This window comes from Cyphomyrmex costatus, unplaced genomic scaffold (genome assembly GCF_001594065.2).
Source record: "Cyphomyrmex costatus isolate MS0001 unplaced genomic scaffold, Ccosl1.0 scaffold169, whole genome shotgun sequence".
NCBI classification, from domain to species: domain Eukaryota; kingdom Metazoa; phylum Arthropoda; class Insecta; order Hymenoptera; family Formicidae; genus Cyphomyrmex; species Cyphomyrmex costatus.
In genome coordinates this window covers 39,402-66,271 of record NW_017275704.1, presented here as the reverse complement: position 1 = coordinate 66,271, position 26,870 = coordinate 39,402, and the positions used below count along the sequence as shown (strand labels likewise).

The 26,870-nt window shown below is 30.3% G+C and overlaps 1 protein-coding gene across 1 annotated transcript; it reads right to left on the bottom strand.

Moving 5' to 3' along the window:
- Positions 1–5,891: 5,891 nt before the first annotated feature.
- Positions 5,892–26,084, bottom strand: LOC108771868 (zinc finger protein 14-like). The gene is made up of 15 exons (XM_018537270.1): positions 25,909–26,084; positions 25,590–25,799; positions 25,276–25,485; positions 24,957–25,166; positions 24,643–24,852; positions 24,324–24,533; positions 24,030–24,214; positions 14,246–14,336; positions 13,928–14,137; positions 13,609–13,818; positions 13,290–13,499; positions 12,973–13,182; positions 6,532–6,741; positions 6,213–6,422; positions 5,892–6,105 (listed from the first exon to the last, which is right to left on the bottom strand). Exons 1-15 carry the CDS (start codon positions 26,082–26,084, stop codon positions 5,892–5,894), a joined length of 2,976 nt encoding a protein of 991 aa, XP_018392772.1.
- Between the last annotated feature and the right edge of the window lie 786 nt (positions 26,085–26,870).

Below are 26,870 nucleotides of genomic sequence, written 5' to 3'. Positions count from 1 at the left end.
ACTATACTATTTCTTTCTTTCTGTTATTTCAGTTTCTGTAAAGGCTTTTCAGAAATAATATCATAACCGATGAAATTATAAGTTTAATAGCTTTAATGAAAGGATAAGAAGTCTGTGTGAGACACAATTGAAATATATCTATTGTAAAATTACCACGGGATAACTACAGAACGTCGAGGTCAACCGTGATTGGTTCATTCTGGTCACAGATAAATGCGATTGGATAATTCCATTGGAATTAACCGTCGGTTAGCTTAACCTAGAGACCCTCTAAGGGCCAATTTCACCAACGTCGGTTAAGCTAACCGACGGTTAATTCCAATGGAATTATCTAATCGCATTTGTCTTTGACCAGAATGAACCAATCACGATTGACACTTTAACCGTCGGTTAGCTTAACCGACGTTGGTGAAATTGGCCCTAACAGAGGCTGCTTTCGATCAAGGCTTTTAGGCGACACACATCGACACAGTGTCGAACGCGGTGCTTTCCAACAACGACACGCCTCGGCACGATTCGACACAGCAGCTTAGACTGCTTTCCATCAAGGCTTTTAGACGACACACATCGACACAGTGTCGAACGCGGTGCTTTCCAACAACGACACGCCACGACACGATTCGACACAGCAGAAAAGCATAGTCGGACACTCTTGGTTATGGTTGCTAATTTTCGGTTGGCGCTTTAGAATATTTACATTTTAAATATATGTACGATATAAGAAGTACGTTCATAAGTCATCTGGATTATTTTAATGTAAAAAATAATATCTACGCATAAGATTATTATCCAACAAGAGACACAGAAGTGACACGGTGTGACACGGCAATCGTTGCATCTTCGTCGTTCGCTAATGTTAAATAAAGATGAGGTGATTGCTGTGTCGTAGATGGAAAGCAACCAGAGACTGGCCATCAGGGGGCCACTTTTGATTGGTCCGCCATTTCCTAGCGATTCCCGCTCGTATTGAAATTTCAATTACTGCATTTACTTGGAATGTAAATAGTATGTAATGATAAATATTATAGAAATATTAAAACCGTGCTTTTTACATCAATATAAATAATATACGTTAAAAAAAAAAAAACATGTCAAGTTTTATCGTCAGTTATATACATCTTTATCTTTAAATAACTTTGTTATAATAGCTGTTTTTTGACATTTATGATTTAATTTTTGACTTTGTTATTAAATTTTAAACATTGACTCTTATATTGTCTTCGTTCTTTTTGTTTATACGTTAAATAATTTCTATATTTAATATTCTCTCTTTCTTAATTCTATTAAATCTTTTTCAAATAAAATTAAAGTAAGGTTAGGAAATCAGTGACAAAAGTACAAACACTTAACATTTGTAAAATTTATTTAAAAAAGGTGTGTACCAACGATTTACTGTCATATCTTCTATTAATATTAGTATTTTTCTTACTTAATGTTCTTAATTTGAATACGACAAACTTTCTAATAATTTTAGGAAACAATTGATAATTTAAAACATGTTTAGCCGTAACCTGACTAAAGACAGATATTAAATAATTTTTCCAGAATTGTGCAGTGCAACCACTCATTTTTATTGTTATTATTTTGTACTGAGCAAAAACCACGAACATAACTTGAATCAACTCAAATCAACTTGAATAAACGATCGCATACGAACGCACATATTCGTGTGAGTGAAAGAGTGAAATGGCCTATATTTCTCTCTCACTTGTAGGATTTCGCTAGGAAATGCCGGACTCGCCTGATGGCCAGTCTCTGTTAGAGGGTCTCTAGCTTAACCGACGTTGGTGAATTGGCCTTAAGCATCGGAAGCATAGGAAGCATTCTAAGCATATAGCGTTTTCTCTTGGCTGCACCAGTGCAACATTCAGACAGTAGGTCTGTTTTTTTTATTGCTAAACTTTTGCACTAGTTCATCTTTCTTCCTTTTTTCCTCCAGGAGAAGGGAAAAGGAAAAAAGATGAACTGGTACAATCAGCTTGCACTGGTGCAGCTAAGAGAAAACGCTATTAGTTTTTAACAGTCTGCCAACATAATACAACAACAGAAATACAACAAAAAAATCATTCATTATTTGCTATCACATCGTGAGAGTGAATACGCAGTAATAATATAGCACGATTTGACATATAATATCAAATAATGGCAGCAAAAACGTAGCAAAAATCGATCACAGCCTGTCATCGTGACTGTAAAAACACGGCAGATATAGAATGTGATCTGCCTTACCAACAATTGATGACATAAATGTAGCAGAAAAAGAAATAAGAGCACAACGAGTTGCAATTATAATATGTGTAAAATTATTGTGGTAAATATTACTAAAGCAAAACATTACATTACGTCGAAAGATTAATGCGACAAGCTATAAAGGTAACGCTTAAATTATTATTTTTATTAAAGAATTAATACATGTACAAGTTAATATTCCAATGAAAATTACAAATTTTATCCAGTTATCTATTACACGTCAAATATAATGTGAAACAAGAAAATTGTATTATTTTTTTCGTTACAAATGAATAATATCTGATAACATATTATAGATATACAAAGTTATCAAATTACCTCATATACAAACATCATTTGACGTTATCTTCAAAGTTTATTGTCGTAATACATTACAAAATAAATTCGAAATGCAAAGAAATAATTCCCAAATATAGTCCAAACTGTTAATTAATAAATATAAAACCTAAGATCAGTACACATACATATTTATACTTTATTCACAATCGTCTTATTCAATTTCTAGGATTATATACTTTTCTATTCCAATATTCAAATATTTAATACGATTAAATAAATTATTGTACGCTTCGTCTTCACGCACAGTCACTGAAAACATTCGTTTCACGTATATTTCATGTAAGAGTAAATACTTTGAAAACCATACTAAAAAAGTCGTTCTACAAGGATATAATACATAAAAAATTTTTAATTCTGCTACATAGTTTGAAAAACCATACGTCAATAAGTTGCATTTCTTTTAATTATAGATACAATTCTATTTTCTGAAATTCTATTCACATGTACAGTTACACGATGCATATGGTAATTGTTTGTAATACCACATTGTTTTTTAGAATCACATGATTTCAAGGATAGCGCAAGGATTTTGAGCAACTCATAAAGTTTGATTTATGAACATTAATTAATTGATGTAGTCATGTTACTTTTTTGGTAAATATCTAATAGATATCAAAGAAAAGCACAAATAATGCTTACAGTGGTATACGCACGAGAATTGCACTTATATTTAAGATCGTACAGTCGCGATAATGTCATTTATTCTTAGTTAAAAGTTTAAAAATCGTAAGGCAATTTTTCATAATCACAGTTTCACGTTTCATCATATTGCAATATCGGTTCTAATTAAAATATCGAAGTTAGCTCGAAACCTACAAAGACAATCATGATATTTTCATGAACTTTGTATACATCACGAACATAAAAGTAAAGCACCTAATTGCTTACGTCTCAACACTGAAATAAAATATCATTGTAACTGCAAAAGCGAATGAACGTTATGTAGTACAACGTGTAGCTTTAATTTCAGGAAAATCGCATATTGTCTTTAATTCATGTAAGTGGACTACATTAAATTAGGCGTAGACATAAGTGAAAGTATTAATTACATTTAAATAATTGACACTTAAACGTAATTAAATGTTCAAATATAGAGTATTATAAATTATTATAAATTATCATATAATTTATATTTTTCAACATTGTGAGACTATTCTACGGATTTTATACGCCCATTTATGTAATATCCATCGTATTTTTTTTAACATCGCTAAAATATAACAACGTGTGCAATTTGTATATACAATAAAATGACAAAAGAGGTTTTAACAGTCATTGTTGCTAAAATGACTTTTGACGTCCGTATATTATTATAGCATATTCAAATAAAAACACTTTTAATGGTGATATATTATTATCGGGCTTAGACATACAATCATCCATTAATATTGCAAGAATATATTTAATAGATATTGTAAAATCTAATTGACACATGACAAGTTATAAATAGAGAAGTTCTACATGAGAAGTTGTACATAGTAAACAAATCGCTACAACGTATGTAATGACATCAATTTCTCATGTACATACATTAGATTTTATATAAGGACTAAAGCCCATGGCACATATAAAAACGTAAGGCCGTAAATGTAATCAGTAAGCGTTTTGGCCAATCACAGTAGAGACCGTAAGGCCGGTAGCGAATCCAATGTTACGATTTCCTTACTGATACGTCTTAAAGATCTATGTAATACATAGGACATACAAATATTTCAGTTTGCTGCATATTTTACAGGTTTTAGAATTACAAAATTGTGTTTAAAAAAAAATTAAAAAATAAATTAAATAATAGTAAAATGAGAAGGGCTACGAACCCAAAAGCGAAACAGTTTAAAAGACGATGACAATAAGTGTCGGAACGTTGCTTGTTTTTATCTTGTTTTATCCATGTTATTGTTCTAATATACCTATATGGTATTTATACATTTAATTACATTGTCATCGTCGATCTTATTGGAAATAAACTGTTTCATTTTTGGCTCGTAACCCTTCTTATTTTACTTTAATTTAATTTATTATTTGAGCGATTCTACATTGTTTTTTTTTTTTAAATAAAACTATATATTTGTCAGTATTACATATAAAAAAAAAAAAATGCAAAAGTACATTTTTTAATTGATTTTAAAAAAGTAACGAAAAGTTATTTTTCAAGTAACGGTAACGAGTTACTTTTAAAAAGCGATAACTGTAACTGTAACTAGTTACATTTTTTACTCGGTAACAAGTAACTGTAACTAGTTACTTTTAAAAAGTAACTTCCCATTCCCTGTGTATATCTATTACGTTATCTGACATCGTCGAAATCACTTGCTCGGTAATACTACGATTGCAAACTTGCTCACATTTCTGAATGTAACAATTTCATAACTATGATAAGGATTTCAACTATCTGCGTTCTTCTTTATTATTTATAAATTTTCAACACTTTATCTAATAAAACTGCAGTGTCTGTTTCTTATTCATAAACTTCTTATTCATGAACTTTTAACATATTACCACTCTGACTATTTTAATTTATGTACTCGAAAAAGTAAAGGATATGAAAACTGCGTTACCGAAAAATTTTATAGGTTTCAAATAGTTTATTCATAATTATAATTTACTGTAACATTGATAATGACCCGGGAGGCATCAAACCGTTTTTTGTAATTTCTTTATTATTTTCAATTAAAAGCTTCTTTGTTACGCTCTTAGCCCTCTATTTCTAGACTGAAATAATGTTAAAGGACATACCTTAATTGCAAAGATGTTGTCTTTTATATTCGTGCTTCGAGTCCTCATGATAACCAAGTACCATTTAGTATGGGAATTCTTTTCATATTCATTAAATGCGTAATAACGTTAATTATTTTAGTGAAACACAAATTTGTGCTGCTTTAGAGATCGAATATGTCTATAAAGTTACCGTTGCAATATATCATTCGTTACAAAATAATTTAAATATATAGAAGGAATTACCAAATAATTCTTGATATTCAAGAATGTACCCACCTAAACATATCTCCACAAAACTCACAATGATAAGGTTTTTCGCCTGTATGAGTTCTCTCATGAATATGCAAATGCGCTTTGTTTATAAACCCTTTATTACACATTCCGCATTTGTATGATACACATCCAATAAATATGTTCTTATTAGATTTGTAAATTTCATCATTCTTATGCTTTGTCTTCACGTGATGTATTAGATATTCTTTCCGACTGCGAAACGACCGTTGAAATATTTATTACTTTTACCAGTTAATTTAATCATTGATAATGAATTATCAAATCATTTCCCTATAACACTTGCACTTAAATACTCACGTATATTTATTTTCACAAAATTCGCATTGATAAGGTTTTTCGCCTGTATGAGTTCTTTCATGCCTATTCAATTGCGCCTTGCCCTTAAATTCTTTATTACACGTTCCGCATTTGTATGATACACCTCCAATGTATAGATTCTTATTAGACTTGAAACGTTCATCACTGTTATGCATTGCGACCACATGCTGACTTAAGTTATTTTTTGTCCTACAAAACGTCCGTTACAATTTTTATTACGTTTACCAATTATTTAATCAATGATATTGAATCACCAAAGCATTTTTCTAACTCTTCTTGTTCACTTAAATACTCACCCATATTTATATTTACAGAACTCGCATTGATAAGGTTTTTCGCCTGTATGAGTTCTTTCATGGCTACGTAAATTCGTTTTGTTCTTAAACTCCTTATTACACGTTCCGCATTTGTGTAATACACCTCCTGCATATAGGTCCTTATTAGACTTGAAACGTTCATCATCCTTATGTTTTGATATCATGTGTGTACGTAGATGTACCTTCTGCCTGCAAATGGATCATTGTAATATTTATTATTTTTTTCCTATTAATTTAATCATTGATATTGAATAACCAAAGCGTTTTCCTAACTCTTGTTGTTCACTTAAATACTCACCTACATTTATATTTACAAAATTCGCATACATAAGGTTTTTCGCCTGTATGAGTTCTTTCGTGGTTACGTAAATGCGTTTTGTTCTTAAACTCTTTATTACACGTTCCGCATTTGTATAATACACCTCCTGCATATAGGTCCTTATTAGACTTGAAACGTTCATCATCGTTATGTATTGATATCATGTGATTACTTAGCTGTATCTTCAGCCTGCAAATGGATCATAGTATTATTTACTATTTTTTATCAGTTAATTTAATCATTGATATTGAATTACCGAAATATTTTCCTAGCTCCTGTTGTTTACTTAAATACTCACCCACATTTATATTTACAAAACTCGCATTGATAAGGCTTTTCGTTTTTATGAGTTCTCTCGTGTCTACGCAAACTCCAATTAGTCTTAAACCCTTTACCACACGTTTTACATATGTGTAGTCTAATTTCATTTATGTTTCTATTCTCTTTATTTGATATTGTCGGGGTGTTAGGACGATCATCTTAAAATTAAAGAAAGATCTTGTTGTGAAAAAAATGAGTACTGTAACATAATTCCCATAAATTTTAAAATACTCTACTCAAATTAAAGCATCACTTGCAAGAACAAGCAAACTTCGAAAAAGAATGATTTCGTAAAAGATCATCCGACCGAAATGTAAAAGAAATCATTTTACATAATGTAATCTCTACCCTTCACACCGTCATTTCAAAAAATTTCATGTTGATATTTTATAAAATTGGAGTATCATAACTGACGATTCATCAAATGTTAAAGCTTTATACGACATTTGTGAAGTTGCACGGTGCGAAATGACAATTGTGCACAAATGGTTTTTATGGCTTCCGAAAGATAGAATCGTTTTTTGTATGTAATTTTCTTTTTCGTCGACCTCTGTAAGATTTTTTTCAAAGATTTATTAAACGTTGCAGCAAAATGTTTATTTTTAGATCAACGTATAGTAATTCAGATAATGAAAATAGTACAGAGCACGATAGTAAGGAAATTGAGATACCAAGATTTACCCTTTCACTTGCTTTTAAACCGTATTAGTGCACATTTTTAATTCGCGACGTGGAATTTTCGCAAATATCGTTAAAAATATTGAAATCTGTTGCACCTTCTTTTTTATTTGTATAATTTATAAAATGTCTTTGTTTGAAATAGATATCTGAAAAAAACAGATTCATTATGCCTGTTCTTTTTCCCTACACTGTCTGAACTGGTACATACAGTGCACTCTGTGCAATAAGTTCAGTAAAAAGAACAGCCCTATAGCTTTAAAGTGTTGTTGTACAAATCTCGGTACGATGATTATTGACAAAATTATTCTATATCAAAATTTTTGTTTGTTTGTATGAAGCATTATTTAATGTATTAAATTTTTCATTGTCTCTGAAGAAGGATCAAAAGTGAACCAAAACATGTAAGTATAATTTTTGTAATAAATAAGTTTTGCTTGATAAAATCAGCATTTGCGTAAAGTTATCTGCGGTAAACTCCTAGTACCCTTTTTCTTTCCAAGTTAATTTTTAATGCATTAATTTTGTTGATAAAATTTTAATGTTCAATATGGCATGAACATAATTTAGATTTTTAGGGACTATATAATTCTTACCGGGCTGTTTGTGTTCATCTTCTTTTATGTCGTTATTCGTTTCATCATTTTGATTAATATTTTTAGATTCAACTCTCTTATCCATCAGAAATATTTTTCAACTCGCTTTACTATGACGTTCTTTATATTACTTTCGTACTTTACACGTTCTAAATATATTATATTTAGACACTTTTACAATTTCAGACTTTTCCTAAATTTTAAAAAACCCTAAAAAGTAGTAATAATTTTAAGTACAATAAAATTATAATAAACTGATAGCTATCACGAAAAGTAATAAGCAAGTAACAGAAACCTGTGTCAAATAAATTTAGTTATATATACTTAATGTTAGTTATAATACAAATATTTAAAACTATAAGGTCACCTCTCTGACGTTGGATAATTGTTACATTTATTTAATAACTTTTATGATTTAATAACTTTTATTCAAAAATTAAGTTATAGATGTATAGATTAATACCAAATGATACGTTTAAATTTGAAATTGTTTGCTGACAAATAAGCATGTCAGTGCTTGGGAACGACTGATCCAAGGTCTTCGTATGGAGACCTATTATAAGTTTTCATATACATACAGATATATTTATGTACGTATAACTATAAGCGATTCTTTCGAGAACCGATATGACATTTTGCATTATAGTTTCAGGATTCGTATAAACTGCGGAGAAATGTTCTTTAGGAAAGTAAAACAACCCGTACCTTCTGTTTCTGCTTAAAGAAAACGGTGTAACCTTGGTGTTAATTGAAATAATAAAATATGGAGAAATTGATATTATACCACACAAGCTACACGATTTACTTTTGCAAATAACAAAAAATATAGGCAGATGTATTTCACTAAAAAACACATTACCGTAGTATAAGCAGTATTCATAGGAGTAAGTGAGAGTTCTTACAGCAGAATGTAATGCCAATTTTCGTAAGAATCGCCAATAAACAAACACGCACACACACGCACCCGCACACATCTTACCAATTAAGTATTGATATTGCAAGGTCAAGACGGATTTTTATTTAAATTTGTGGGTATGATAGTAATATCTGTTGCTTGATAAAATTACATAGAAAAAAGTACTAGACAATATAAGGATGGTAACCGATAAAATATCCGCCGTTTAGTACGTATTTAACTCAACGAAATAGTTTCGGTGATTATCAGTTATGCGCTATGGACATATAGCTATCTGCTATACCGTCTGTTTGTCAGTCGATTAGCAATGGTTGTTTTCATCAATAGTTACGTGCGAGGTTGACAATATTAGTGTACTTTTACATGCTACAATCAGATTTTTAGAATTAAATATACACAACGATAGTATTTAGCTCTCTCTCGACGAATGAGTCTGCTGAACGCAGTTTGTAACTTACATCCGTACTGTGTCGAAAAAGAAATATCAATATCGCACTATTGTTATCAAGATTTGTTAATATTGATCATTTTGCAGCTTTTACGTTCTACAGAAAAAACAGCTTTGCAACTGATGTATCCTTTAACATCATTTGTTTAAATACTGATCCAAAGAAAAAAGAGAACATGTGCTAGTCATATATGGCCTGTTACAACGGTTGTAATTCGAATTATTCAACTGAACGCAGTCAATGTTAAATCATTTCTTTTACATCGTTTTCGAAATTATTTGAGAGAAGTATTTGTTCCAAATTAATATAATATGTGTAATTATATAACGAGTTGCAATCGTAATGATATGTGTAAAATTAATGTGTTAAATAAGACTAAAGCAAAACATTAGGTTACGTCGAAAAATTAATGCGACAAACTGTAAAGGTAACGGTTAAATTATTATTTTTATTAAAGAATTATTACATGTACAAGTTAATATTCCAATGAAAATTACAAATTTTATCCAGTTATCTATTACACGTCAAATATAATGTGACACAAGAAAATTGTATAATTTTTTTCGTTACAAATGAATAATATCCGATAATAGGTATACAAAGTTATCAAATCACCTCAAATACAAACATTATTTGACATTATCTTCAAAGTTTATTGTCGTAATACATTATAAAATAAATTCGAAATGCAAAGAAATATTTCACAAATATAGTCCAAACTGTTAATTAATAAATATAAAACCTAAGATCAGTACTCATACATACTTATACTTTATTAACAATCGTCTTATTCCATTTCTAGGATTATATACTTTTCTATTCCAATATTCAAATATTTAATACGATTAAACAAATTTATTGTACGCTTCGTCTTCACGCTCAGTCACTGGAAACATTCGTTTCACGTATATTTCATGTAAGAGTAAAAACTTTGACAACCATTCTAAAAAAGTTGCTCTACAAGGATATCATACATAAAAAATTTTTAATTCATAATTTGAAAATCCATACGTCAATAAGTTGCATTTCTTTTAATTATAGATACAATTTCTATTTTCTGAAATTCTATTCACATGTAGAGTTACACGATGCATGGTAATTGTTTGTAACACCACATTATTTTTTATAATCACATGATTTCAAGAATAGCGCAAAGATTTTGAGCAACACATAAAGTTTGATTTATGAACATTAATTAATTGATATAGTCATGTAATACCGTCATGTTACTTTATTGGTAAGTATCTATCAGATATCAAAGAAAAGCACAAATAACGCTTACAGTGGTATACGCGCGGGAATTGCACCTTTATTTAACATCGTACAGTCGCGATAATATCATTCATTATTTAATCCCTTCCAAGATTCAGCTACGGTATCCTCGCATTCAATTTTCGCCATTGATGGAAAACTGTTGTGTGCACATTTATGGTAAATACCGGAAGCACACTCGGAAGAAAAGGACACGGATATACTCAGCCTAACGTAACTCATTGATATGCAACGATTTATGAAATGGACTACCAAACGTTTATGGAAATTAAATACATCCAACGACTTCATTTATTCTTAGTCAAAAGTTTAAAAATCGTAAGGCAATTTTTCATAATCACAGTTTCACCTTTCATCATTGCAATATCGTTTCTAATTAAAATATCGAAGTTAGCTTGAGACCTACAAAGAAAATCACGATATTTTCATGAACTTTGTATACATCACGAACATAAAAGTAAAGCACCTAATTGCTCACGTCTCAACACTGAAATAAAATATCACTGTAACTGCAAAAGCGAATGAACAATTATGTAGTACAACGTGTAGCTTTAATTTCAGGAAAGTCGCATATTGTCTTTAATTCATGTAAGTGGACTACATTAAATTAGGCGTAGTCATAAGTGAAAGTATTATTTACATATAAATAATGACACTTAAACGTAATTAAATGTTGAAGTATAGATTATTATAAATTATTATAAATTATCATAATTTATATTTTTCAACATTGTAGGATTATTCTACAAGTGTTATACGCCCATTTATGTAATATCCTTAGTATTTTTTTTTAACATCGCTAAAATATAACAACGTGTGCAATTTGTATATACAATAAAATGACAAAAAAGGTTTTAACAGTCATTGCTGCTAAAATGACTTTTGACGTCCGCATATTATTATAGCATATTCAAAAAAATAAAAACACTGTTAATGGTGATATATTATTATCGGGCTTAGACATACAATCATCCATTAATATTGCAAGAATATATATAATAGATATTATAAAATCTAATGGACACAGCATGAGAAGTTATAAATAGAGAAGTTCTACATGAGAAGTTGTACATAGCAAACAAACCTCTACAACGTACATAACGACATCAATTTCTCATTTACATACATTAGATTTTATATAAGGACTAATTGAAAAGAATCGCATTCCCGATCGAAACGTATAAGTTTGAATTTAATAAAGAATTTGACTAAACACATACATCCAGTGTCTGGCTCTAATTGGAATTTTATATATTATGATTTTATTCAGCCTTCTTTATACATTTTTTAATTGTGCTATTACTACACACAATAGATATGAAGAAGGATAAGAATATTATAATTCTTATTCATATGAACTTTTAACATTTTACCACTCTGACTATTCTAATTTACGTATGTACCCGAAAAAGTAAAGGATATGAGAACTGCGTTACCGAAAAATTTTATAGGTTTCAAGTAGTTTCATAATTATAATTTACTGTAACATTGATAATGACCACGGCGGCGACAAACCGTTTTTTGTAATTTATTTATTATTTGGAATTAAAGCTTCTTTGTTACACATCTGGCTCTTAGCCCTCTATTTGTAGTCTGTAGTAATATTAAAAGGCATACCTTGCAAGGATGTTTTTTTTCCATTGTGCTTCGTGTCCTCATGTTAACGAAGTACCATTTAGTATAGGAATTCTTTGCACATTCATAAATTCGCAATAATGTTAATGAAACAGAAATTTGTGCTGTTTTAGAGATCGAATATGTCTATAAAGTTACCGTTGCAATATATCATTTGTCACAAAATAATTTAAGTATATAGGACGAATTACCAAATAATTTCATTTCTTCTTGATATTCAAGAATGTACCTACCTAAACATATCACCACAAAACTCACAATGATAAGGTTTTTCGCCTATATGAGTTCTCTCATGAATATGCAAAAGCGCTTTGTTTTTAAACCCTTTATTACACGTTCCGCATTTGTATGATACACCTCCAATGTATATATTCTTATTAGAATTATAAGTTTCATCATTGTTATGCTTTAATTTCACGTGATGTGTTAGGATATTTTTCCGGCTGCGAAACGATCGTTGAAATATTTATTACTTTTATCAGTTAATTTAATCATTGATAATGAATTAATAAAGCATTTCCTTATAACTCTTCCAGTTCACTTAAATAATCACCTAAATTTTTTTTCACAAAATTCGCATTGATAAGGTTTTTCGCCTGCATGGGTTCTTTCATGTCTACGAAACTGCGTTTTGTACATAAACTCCTTATTACACGTTCCGCATTTGTATGCTATACCTCCAATGTATAGGTCCTTATTAGACTTGAAACGTTCATCACTGTTATGCATTGCGACCACATGCTGTCTTAAGTTACTTTTTGTCCTACAAAACGACCGTTACAATTTTTATTACATTTACTAGTAATTTAATCATTGATAATGAATAACCAAAGCATTTTTCTAACTCTTCTTGTTCACTTAAGTACTCACCTACATTTATGTTTACAGAATTCGCATACATAAGGTTTTTCGCCTGTATGAGTTCTTTCGTGGTTACGTAAATGCGTTTTGTTCTTAAACTCTTTATTACACGTTCCGCATTTGCGTAATACACCTCCTGCATATAGGTCCTTATTAAACTTGAAACGTTCATCATCCTTATGTTTTGATATCATGTGACAACTTAGCTGTGCCTTTCGCCTGCAAATGGTTCAATGTAATATTTATTATTTTTTACCCGTTAATTTAATTATTGATATTGAATAACCAAAGAATTTTCCTAACTATTGTTATTCATTTAAATACTCACGCAAATTTATCTTTACAAAAATCGCATTGATAAGGTTTTTTCTCTGTATGAGTTATTTCATGTCTATGTAAATGCGTTTTGTATATAAACTCCTTATTACACGTTCCGCATTTGTGTGATACACCTCCAATGTATAGATTCTTATTAGACTTGAAACGTTCATGATCTTTATGCTTTGATATCACGTGACTACGTAGCTGTGTCTTTTGCCTGTAAATAGATCATTGTAATATTTATTATTTTTTACCTGTTAATTTGATCATTGATATTGAATAACCAAAGCGTTTTCCTAACTCTTGTTATTCACTTAAATACTCACCTACATTTATATTCACAAAATTCGCATTGATAAGGTTTTTCGCCTGTATGAGTTCTTTCGTGGCTACGTAAATGCGATTTGTTCTTAAACTCTTTATTACACGTTCCGCATTTGTGTAATACACCTCCTGCATATAGGTCCTTATTAGACTTGAAACGTTCATCATCCTTATGTTTTGATATCATGTGTATACGTAGATGTACCTTTTGCCTGCAAATGGATCATTGTAATATTTATTATTTTTTTCCTATTAATTTAATCAATGATATTGAATCATCCAAGCATTTCCTAACTCTTGTTGTTCACTTAAATACCCACCTAGACATGGGACCACGAATATCACATTGATAAGGCTTTTCGTTTTCATGAGTTCTCTCGTGTCTACGCAAACTCCAATTAGTCTTAAACCCTTTATCGCACGTTTTACATATGTGTAGTCTAATTTCATGTATGTCTCTATTCTTTTTATTTGAATTTGTCGGAGAGTTAGAGCGATCTTCTTAAAATTAAAGAAAGACCTTGTTGTGAAAAAAATGTATATTGTAGCAGAATTCCCATAAAAGACCCCGCACTTTTCTTATGAGAAAGTACTTTCGTCAAAATGGCTGAAAATTTTGTATGTTGTAGTTTATGGTGTCCTGTCGATCAAAAGTGTCAATGGGCACGTGGTCCTAGAATCAACGAGTTCTGAGATATTGGAGCTCAAAAAGCGACATCGGCGTCATATCGATTATTATGAAAAGTAACATATTGCTACGTTGCTTTCTACGAGTAATATTCAGTATATTTCATTGGTATATAAAAAAACATGTTTTTATTGTCTTGAATATATATTTATTATCTTCACGGCATGTTAGTTGGTTGTACGACACAAGCGTAGTGGTTCACCGGGTATTGATGCGTGTGTAAACTTTTACCGCAGCACCTGTAAAGCCTCGGTGGCCTAAGAAAATCATTTTCTCTCCCTTATATGAGTATTTATGTTTACAGAAAATTGTTAATAGATTGCGAATACCAAGTTATAGTATATGTGAAACAGCTCTAATGCCTCGAAATATGGTCAAACTGTATGGTGATGATAATGCAGATAGGCAGGGAAATAATTATGTCCAGACGAATTGATGCTGGGACTTGACATAACACCACTAACTCGGATATGCAACAATTGCAATTTTTCGATCGTACGAGAACTACAAGCACTGGAAAATGATCCTGAAAATGATATTGTTTCTAGACAATAAAAACATGTTTTTTTATATACCAATGGAATATTTATACTGTATATTAGAAGGCAACGTAGCAATATGTTACTTTTCATAATAATCGATATGAGGCCTATGTCGCCCTTTGAGCACCAATATCTCAGAACTTGTTGATTCTAGGACCACGTGCCCATTGAGACTTTTGATCAGGACACCATAAACTACGACATACAAAATTTTCAGCCATTTTGACCGAAAGTACTTTCCCATAAGAAACGTGCGGGGTCCTTTCAAAATACTCTACTCAAATTAAAGCGTCACCTGCAAGAACAAGCAAACTTCGAAAAAGAATGATTTCGTGAAAGATCATCCGACCGAAATGTTAAAGAAACAATTTTATATGTGTTATAATTACTACCATTCACATAATCATTTCAAAAAATTTCATGCTGATATTTTATAAAGTTAGAATATCATAAATAACGATCAAATCTTAAAGTTTTATCTGACATTTGTGAAGTTGCACGGTGCGAAATGATAATTATGCACAAATGAATTTTATGGCTTTCGAAAGATACAATCGTTTTTTGTATGTGATTTCCTTTTTCGTCGACTTATGTAAAATTTTTTCACCAATTTAGTCAACGTTGCAGTAAAATGTTTATTTTTACATCAACGTATAGTAATTTAGATAATGTAAATAGTACGGAGCACGATAGTAAGGAAATTGAGATAACAAGATTTATTCTTTCTGTTGCTCTTTTTAAACCGTATTAGTGCACATTTTTAATTTGTTACGTGGAATTTTCGCCAATATTGTTAAAAATATTGAAATCTGTTGCACCTTCTTTTTTATTTGTGTAACTTTATAAAATGTCGTTTGAAATAAATGTCTGAAAAAATCAGATTCATAGCTTTAAAGTATTGTTCTAAATATCTCGGTACGATGATTATTAACAAAAATATTTTATATCGAAATTTTTGTTTCTTTGTATGATGCATTATTTAATGTATTAATTTTGTTGATAATATTTTAATGTTCAATGGCATGAATAAAAATTAACTTGGAAAGAAAAGGGCACTAGGAGTTAAGCGTAGATAACTTCATGCAACGCCGATATATGATATATCTAGCAAAAATCTATCTATTATAAAAAATTATTAACTAAATAAGCTTACATGTTTCGACTCATTTTTTAGCCTTCTTCAGAGACAATAAAATTTTCATAAATAAATTATAATTTTGAAAGTAACAAAGATAAAAAGATGTTTGATCATAATGAGCTCACTCACAACCGAGAAATAGATTCAAAAGACAATTTCATCCTAGGGAGCACAATCAAATGCATAATAACGGAAGAAAGGAAAGAAATAAAGAAAGTTGAAAAAATGGGAAATTAATTTTCCAGGATGTTACAGAAAAATAATCATTTCCAAATTAAATTTATCAAAATTATCTAAGGTAGGCTCCCACTATATTACCTTACTGATGAGTCCAGTAGTGGAAGCCAGGACGAAACGCCAACTTGTGATATTCTTCGCAATCTTATTTTTCACAGATTTCAATTATCATTACTTTAATATTAAATTTTAATATATGTCTTTCAACATATTATTAAGATCTAATAAGATGCTATAAGCATCGGAAATTGTTAGATTGATTGTCAATCTAACTAAAGTGATATTACCGCGGTAATTATTTAGAGTTGCGTTGTAAGTCTGAAAAAATGTTCGGCACGCGATTAAGAGAACTACATACGCGATATATAAATTCACACATAATGATAATAAGCATCTTGATCTAGCTTTGACCGTGATAGGCTTTGCTTTGTGCTTCCTTCTTTCTTGTTATTGTTTAAATTTATCAAATTACAACTACCTCTCGGGAGTGAGGAGAATCACCATGTTCATCATGATACTACATCGCAAAACAATCTCAAAACCGGTCTTCAGAACAATTTAGGCCAGTCAGTCTCAAACACAGTAGTGTGTCACAGCAAATAGTTCGACGGTATTAAATTATCAAATCACAAAATTCAAATTACACGATTCACCACTATGCACCAGCGTGACTGACCAGATAGATAGACATAATAGACAACGTTATTTATATTCTGTCTATGATCGGGAAGTTGACCTTGGGAAGTCCCTCCGTGTCCGTTTGTAAATGAAGTCCTTGTGCTTGTCTCCTGACGGATATCATTTCTGAAATCAGTCTTTTTATTTATTCATTTCCCATTTTTTCAACTTTCTTTATTTCTTTCCTTTCTTCCGTTATTATGCATTTGATTGTGCTCCCTAGGATGAAATTGTCGTTTAAATCTATTTCTCGGTTGTGAGTGAGCTCATTATGATTAAACATGTTTTTATCTTTGTTACTTTTAAAATTATAATTTATTTATGAAAATTTTATTGTCTCTGAAGAAGGTTCAAAAATGAGTCGAAACATGTAAGCTTATTTATTTAATAATTTTTTATAATAGATAGATTTGCTAGATATATATCGACATTGCGTGAAGTTATCTACGCTTAACTCCTAGTGCCTTTTTCTTTCCAAGTTATTTTTTTATTTATACAGGAGTTTATTATTTAAGAAATAATATATTTTAAGGCATGAATAAAATTAAGAATAATTATATAAGTATTAAATCGCTTGTTATATTATAAAAAAACAACAAAAGTAAGGTGTTAATATTCGGTATCAACAAATTCTTCTGACGACTGTCTTTTACACACAACGTATTGTTGTAATAATATAATAATTTTATTGAAGAAAAGAAAGTTGCACATGGGCATCTGAAATTTACAATCACGATGCGAAAACAGCTTTATTTGACAATTTTCTTTCCTTTATTTTACAATTGACCAAGAGAGAACATTTGACATCTGAGTTATAGCTCATAGATTATTTGATTTGTTACGTGTATTTCGATATCTTTATGTATTTGAGACTGAAGAGGACTGCAGTGTGCGTCGAAACGTTTCGTGCTTAATTATGAATTTTTTATAATAAATTTGTCAACTGATAAATTGTTGCTTGTTTATACCGAATATTAACACCTTACTTTTGTTGTTTTTTTAAAAATAATTATTAGGGACTATATAATTCTTACCTCGCTGTTTGTGTTCATCTTCTTTTGTGTCATTATTCGTTTCTTCATTTTGATTAATATTTTTTGACTCAACTCTCTTATCCATCAGAGATATTTTTCAACTCACTTTACTATAACGTTCTTTATATTACTTTCGTACCTTACGCGTTCTAAATATATTTAGACACTTTTACAATTTTAGACTTTTCCTAAATTATAAAAAATCCAAAAAGGCAGTAATAATTTTAAGTACAATAAAATTATAATAAACCGATAGCTATCACGAAAAGTAATAAGCAAGTAACAGAAACCTGTGTCAAATAGATTCAGTTATAGATACTTAATATTTATAATACAAATATTTATAATACAAATATTTAAAACTATAAAGTCACCTCTCGACGTTGGATAGTTGTTAGATTTATTTAATAACTTTTATTAAAAAATTAAGATAAAGATGTGTAGATTAATACCAAATGATACGCTTGAATTTGAAATTGTTTACTGACAAATAAGCACGTCAATGTCTTGGGAACGACTGATCCAAGGTCTTCGTATGGGTACCTATTATAAATGTTCACATACATACAGATATAATTATTTGTGATTCTTTCGAGAACCGATAGGACATTTTGCATTATAGTTTCGGGAATCGTATAAACTGCGGAGAAATGTTCTTTAGGAAAACAAAACAACCAGTATCTTCTGTTTTTGCTTAAAGAAAACGGTGTAACCGTGGTGTTAATTGAAATTATAAAATATAGAGAAATTGATATTATACCACACAAGCTACACAGTTTACTTTTGCAAATAACAAAAAATACGGGTTGATGTACTTCAATAAAAAATACATTACCGTAATAGAAGCAGTAGTCAGAGCAGTAAGTCAGAGACCTTACAGAAGAATGTAATGTTAATTTTCGTAAGAACCGTTGATAAACAGACATGCACGCACACGCACCCGCACACACCTTACCAATTAAAGTATTGATACTGCTATGTCAGGACGTATTTTCAATTTGTGCATACCATAGTAATATCTATTGCTTGATCAAAAATTACACAGAACAAAATACTACATGATATAAGGATGGTAACCGATAAAATATCCACTGTTTAGTACGTATTTAACTCAACGAAATAGTTTCGGTGAATATTAGTTATGCGCTATGGACATATAGCTATACGGACTGTTTGTCAGTTGATCAGCAATGGCTGTTTTCAACAGTTACGTGAGAGGTTATCAAGATTTTTTAATAATGCTCATTTTGCAGTTTTTACGTTCTACAGAAAAAACAGCTTTGCAACTGATGTATCCTTTAACATCATTTGTTTAAATACTGATCCAAAGAAAAAAGAGAACATGTGCTAGTCATATATGGCCTGTTGCAATTGGAATTATTCAACTGAACGCAGTCAATGTTAAATCATTTCGCTTATATCGTTTTCGAAATTATTCGAGAGAAGCATTTGCTCCAAATTAATATCTATAATATGTGTAATTATATAACGAGTTGCAATCGTAATGATATGTGTAAAATTAATGTGTTAAATATTACTAAAGCAAAACATTAGGCTACGTCGAAAAATTAATGCGACAAACTGTAAAGGTAACGATTAAATTATTATTTTTATTGAAGAACTAATACATGTACAAGTTAATATTCCAATGAAAATTACAAATTTTATCCAGTTATCTATTACACGTCAAATATAATGTGAAACAAGAAAATTGTATTATTTTTTTGTTACAAATGAATAATATCTGGTAATAGGTATACAAAGTTATCAAATTACCTCAAATACAAACATTATTTGACATTATCTTCAAAGTTTATTGTCGTAATACATTACAAAATAAATTCGAAATGCAAAGAAATATTTCCCAGATATAGTCCAAACTGTTAATTGGTAAATATAAAACCTAAGATCAGTATTCATACATACTTATACTTTATTAACAATCGTCTTATTCCATTTCTAAAATTATATACTTTTCTATTCCAATATTCAAATATTTAATACGGTTAAATAAATTTATTGTATGCTTCGTCTTCACGCACAGTCACTGAAAACATTCGTTTCACGTATATTTCATGTAAGAGTAAAAACTTTGACAACCATTCTAAAAAAGTCGCTCTTCAAGGATATATAATACATAAAAAATTTTTAATTCAGCTACATAGTTTGAAAAACCATACGTCAATAAGTTGCATTTCTTTCAATTATAGATACAATTTCTATTTTCTGAAATTCTATTCACATGTACAGTCACACGATGCATTGTAATTGTTTGTGATACTACATTATTTTTTATAATCACATGATTTCAAGGATAGCGCAAGGATTTTGAGCAACCCATAAAGTTTGATTTATGAACATTAATTAATTGATATAGTCATGTAATACCGTCATGTTACTTTATTGGTAAGTATCTATCAGATATCAAAGAAAAACACAAATAACGCTTACAGTGGTATACGCGCGGGAATTGCACCTATATTTAAGATCGTACAGTCGCGATAATATCATTCATTATTTAATCCCTTCCAAGATTCAGCTACGGTATCTTCGCATTCAATTTTTGCCATTGATGGAAACTGTTGTGTGCACATGTATTGTAAATACCGGAAACGCACTCGGAAGAAAAGGACACGGATATACTCAGCCAAACGTAACTCATTGATATCCAACGATTATAAAGTGGACTAGCTCTAACAAATGTTAATAAAAATTAAATACATCCAACGATTACATTTATTCTTAGTCAAAAGTTTAAATATCGTAAAGCAATTTTTCATAATCACAGTTTCACGTTTCATCATTGCAATACCGTTTCTAACTAAAATATCGAAGTTAGCTCGAGACCTACAAAGAAAATCACGACATTTTCATGAACCTCGTATACATGTCGAACATAAAAGTAAAGCACCTTATTGCTCACGTCTCAACACTGAAATGAAATGTCACGGCAAAAGCGAATGAATGTTATTTAGTACAACGTGTAGCTTTAATTTCAGGAAAGTCATATTGTCTTTAATTTGTGTAAGTGTACTACATTAAATTAGGCGTAGACATAAGTCAAAGTATTAATTACATTTAAATAATTGGCACATAAATATAATTAAGTGTTAAAATAAATTTGTATAAATTATTACTGTCATAATTTATATCTTTCAACATTGTAAGATTATTCTACAAGTGTTATACGCCCATTTATGTAATATCCTTAGTATTTTTTTCTAACATCGCTAAAATATAACAATTTTTATATACAATAAAATGACAAATGAGATTTTAACAGTCATTGCTGCTAAAATGACTTTTGACATCCGTATATTATTATAGCATATTCAAATAAAAACACTTTTAATGGTAATATATTATTATCGGTCTTAAACATACAATCATCCATTAATAGAGAGTGCAAGAATATACGATAATAAACATTATAAAATTTTAGCGAATGAAATTTTTCCTGATAGGATACAACTGAATTTCTGGAATATATGTAATAGATCCTGAATTCACAATATGGTTTTGAAATTAAATGACATGTAGATCAGATTGACGTACGTAAATTTACTTATTCTTTGACGAAGCGTTGATAAAATATCGTTCTTCTTTGCAAATTTAAAACGTAGACCTTTCAATCGTGGACACGATTCTTTTCAATACAATTTAACATTATATAAAATCCAATGTACATGAGAAGTTGTAAATAGAGAAGTTCTACTTAAGAAGTTTTACATGGCAAACAAATCTCTACAACGTATGTAATGACATCTATTTCTCATGTACATATACATTAGATTTTATATAAAAACTAATTATAATGAAAAGAATCATATTCCCGATCGAAACGTTTAAGCCGACGGCACACGATGCTTGTTTTCCTGCTAGGATCGCATGCGAGGCGTTATGTTAGCAGCCGTACTGGCTACGCTGATAGAAACATGGCGTACTGTATGCTGCTGTGCGTGCTAGCATGCTAGTTTTTTTTTCTGCTGAATGCGCCCAATGATAGATCCGGTGCTATTTTTCTTGCGAGATTTGCTGTTAGGAGGTAAAGAATTTAGGTTAGAATATACACAAAAGGTGTATATTCAAGAAGACAGTATAATTTAATATATGTTTTACGTATTAATAAACAAATGAAAAACTGAGAATAAATTTATAGGAAAAATGGAAGCTATTGTACTAGAAGGCAAAGGTTAACTGCGATTGTTCTAATGCTAATAGCAACTAGAGAATGGGAACAAAAAAATAAAAAAAAAAGAATTTGGGCGAGAGAGTGATTAATATACGTAGAAACACAGCTCAAACTACCAGAACAATGCTGCACAAAGAATTAAGATATATGTATATAATATATATTAATATACTCTTTATCTTATATAAAATTATACATGTGTGAAGCCATGTCTATAGCAGTACTTTCATCACAGCAGCACGCAACGCAGACCACAACGCAACGCGCAACGAATCTATCAGCTAAACCAGCAGAAAAACAAGCATCGTAGTTTTAATTTAATAAAGAATTTTAATAAACACATACATCCACCGTCTGGCTCTAATTGGTATTTTATATATTATGATTTTATTCAACAAAGCCTTCTTTATACATTTTTTAATTGTGCTATTACTACACACAATAGAAGTACAGAAGGATAATAATATTATAATTGATTTTATAATTTATATATGAATGAACGAATTCGGTTGAAGACTCAAAATTATGATTTTCTTTAAAATCTTTTAAAGTGATATTCTTTAAAGTCTTCTTTTACAAACGAGAAAGTGTAATTTTAATCGAAATATTTACGGACTTGTGGCTGTTTGGATCTGATAACGAAGACTAATGAAAACAGAAAATTAGCATATTTTTAATTACTGCGTAGAGGCGTAAACACAAAGGCGTTTAAGTGAGAAAGAATTGAAAAACAATTATATTAAAGAAAATATTATAAAAGAAAGCTGTATAAAACAACAAAGAAATATGAAATGATTTGGACGATGTCACGTAACGTAATCTATTGTACATATTGTATTATATATAATCTATTATATGTATATCTATTACGTTATCTGACATCGTCGAAATCACTTGCTCGGTAATACTACGATTGCAAACTTGCTCACATTTCTGAATGTAACAATTTCATAACTATGATAAGGATTTCAACTATCTGCGTTCTTCTTTATTATTTATAAATTTTCAACACTTTATCTAATAAAATTGCAGTGTCTGTTTCTTATTCATGAACTTTTAACGTATTACCACTCTGACTATTTTAATTTATATACTCGAAAAAGTAAAGGATATGAGAACTGCGTTACCGAAAAATTTTATAGGTTTCAAATAGTTTATTCATAATTATAATTTACTGTAACATTGATAATGACCCGGGAGGCATCAAACCGTTTTTTGTAATTTCTTTATTATTTTCAATTAAAAGCTTCTTTGTTACACATCTGGCTCTTAGCCCTCTATTTGTAGACTGAAATAATGTTAAAGGACATACCTTAATTGCAAAGATGTTGTCTTTTATATTCGTGCTTCGAGTCCTCATGATAACCAAGTACCATTTAGTATGGGAATTCTTTTCATATTCATTAAATTCGTAATAACGTTAATTATTTTAGTGAAACAAAAATTTGTGCTGCTTTAGAGACCGAATATGTCTATAAAGTTACCGTTGCAATGTATCATTCGTTACAAAATAATTTAAATATATAGAAGGAATTACCAAATAATTCTTGATATTCAAGAATGTACCAACCTAAACATTTCTCCACAAAACTCACAATGATAAGGTTTGTTGCCTATATGAGTCCTCTCATGAATATGCAAATGCGCTTTGTTTATAAACCCTTTATTACACGTTCCGCATTTGTGTGATACACCTCCTGAATATAGGTCCTTATTGAACTTGAAACGTTCATCACCCTTATGTTTTGATATCACGTGACTACTTAGCTGTACCTTTTGCCTGCAAATGGATTATTTTAATATTTATTATTTTTTACCCGTTATATTAATTATTAATATTGAATAACCAAAGCATTTTCCTAACTCTTGTTGTTCACTTAAATACTCACCTACATTTATATTTACAAAATTCGCATTGATAAGGTTTTTCGCCTGTATGAGTTCTTTCGTGGCTACGAAAATGCGTTTTGTTCTTAAACTCTTTATTACACGTTTCGCATTTGTATAATACACCTCCTGCATATAGGTCCTTATTAGACTTGAAACGTTCATCATCCTTATGTTTTGATATCATGTGTATATGTAGATGTACCTTTTGCCTGCAAATGGATCATTGTAATATTTATTATTTTTTTCCTATTAATTTAATCATTGATATTGAATAACCAAAGAATTTTCCCAGCTCCTGTTGTTCACTTAAATACTCACCCACATTTATATTTACAAAACTCGCATTGATAAGGTTTTTCGCCTGTATGGGTTCTTTCATGTCTACGAAACTGCGTTTTGTACTTAAACTCTTTATTACACGTTCCGCATTTGTGTGATATACCTCCAATGTATAGGTCCTTATTAGACTTGAAACGTTCATCACTGTTATGCATTGCCACCACATGCTGCCTTAAGTTACCATTTATCCTATAAAACGACCGTTACAATTTTTATTACATTTACCAGTTAATTTAATGATTGATATTGAATAACTAAAGCATTTTCCTAACTCTTGTTCACTTAATACTCACCTACATTTATATTTACAAAATTCGCATTGATAAGGTTTTTCGCCTGTATGAGTTCTTTCATGGCTACGTAAATCCGTTTTGTACTTAAACTCCTTATTACACGTTCCGCATTTGTGTAATACACCTCCTGCATATAGGTCCTTATTAGACTTGAAACGTTCATCATCCTTATGTTTTGATATCATGTGTATACGTAGATGTACCTTTTGCCTGCAAATGGATCATTGTAATATTTATTATTTTTTTCCTATTAATTTAATCATTGATATTGAATAACCAAAGAATTTTCCCAGCTCCTGTTGTTCACTTAAATACTCACCCACATTTATATTTACAAAACTCGCATTGATAAGGTTTTTCGCCTGTATGGGTTCTTTCATGTCTACGAAACTGCGTTTTGTACTTAAACTCTTTATTACACGTTCCGCATTTGTGTGATATACCTCCAATGTATAGGTCCTTATTAGACTTGAAACGTTCATCACTGTTATGCATTGCCACCACATGCTGCCTTAAGTTACCATTTATCCTATAAAACGACCGTTACAATTTTTATTACATTTACCAGTTAATTTAATGATTGATATTGAATAACTAAAGCATTTTCCTAACTCTTGTTCACTTAATACTCACCTACATTTATATTTACAAAATTCGCATTGATAAGGTTTTTCGCCTGTATGAGTTCTTTCATGGCTACGTAAATCCGTTTTGTACTTAAACTCCTTATTACACGTTCCGCATTTGTGTAATACACCTCCTGCATATAGGTCCTTATTAGACTTGAAACGTTCATCATCCTTATGTTTTGATACCATGTGTCTACGTAGATGTACCTTTTGCCTGCAAATGGATCATTGTAATATTTATTATTTTTTTCCTATTAATTTAATCATTCATATTGAATAACCAAAGAATTTTCCCAGCTCCTGTTGTTCACTTAAATACTCACCCACATTTATATTTACAAAACTCGCATTGATAAGGTTTTTCGCCTGTATGAGTTCTTTCGTGGTTACGAAAATGCGTTTTGTTCTTAAACTCTTTATTACACGTTCCGCATTTGTGTAATACACCTCTTGTATATAGGTCCTTATTAGACTTGAAATGTTCATTATTGTAATGCATTTTTACCACGTGCGTCCTTAAGTTATCTTTTGTCCTGCAAAACGACCGTTATAATTTTTATTACATTTACCAGTTGATTTAATCAATGATATTGAATCATCCAAGCATTTCCTAACTATTGTTGTTCACTTAAATACCCACCTAGACGTGTGTCTACGAATATCACATTGATAAGGCTTTTCGTTTTCATGAGTTCTCTCGTGTCTACGCAAACTCCAATTAGTCTTAAACTCTTTACCACACGTTTTACATATGTGTAGTCTAATTTCATTTATGTTTCTATTCTCTTTATTTGAAATTGTCGGCGAGTTAGAGCGATCATCTTAAAATTAAAGAAAGACGTTGTTGTGAAAAAAAATGAAAATTGTAGCATAATTCCCATAAATTTTAAAATATTCTACTCAAATTAAAACGTCACCTGCAAGAACAAGCAAACTTCGAAAAAGAATGATTTCGTAAAAGATCATCCTACCGAAATGTTAAAGAAACCATTTTATATAATGTAATCTCTACCATTCACATAGTCACTTCAAGAAATTTCATGCTGATATTTTATAAAGTTAGAATATCATAAATAACGACAAAATCTTAAAGTTTTATATAACATTTGTGAAGTTGCACGGTGCGAAATGATAATTATGCACAATTGAATTTCATGGCTTCCGAAAGATAGAATCGTTTTTTGTATGTAATTTCCTTTTTCGTCGACCTCTGTAAGATCTTTTCACCGATTTATTCAACGTTGCAGTAAAATGTTCATTTTTACATCAACGTATAGTAATTCAG

Bases quoted from the DNA above. Each gene is read 5' to 3' on its own strand.
- LOC108771868 (XM_018537270.1), bottom strand. From the start codon at position 26,084: ATGCATTACAATAATGAACATTTCAAGTCTAATAAGGACCTATATACA. The intron at 14,138-14,245 runs GTGGGTATTTAA...ATCCATTTGCAG, and splicing joins ATTCGTGGTCCCATGTCTAG to GCAAAAGGTACATCTACGTA. The intron at 13,183-13,289 runs GTGAGTACTTAA...GTCGTTTTGTAG, and splicing joins TTCTGTAAACATAAATGTAG to GACAAAAAGTAACTTAAGAC.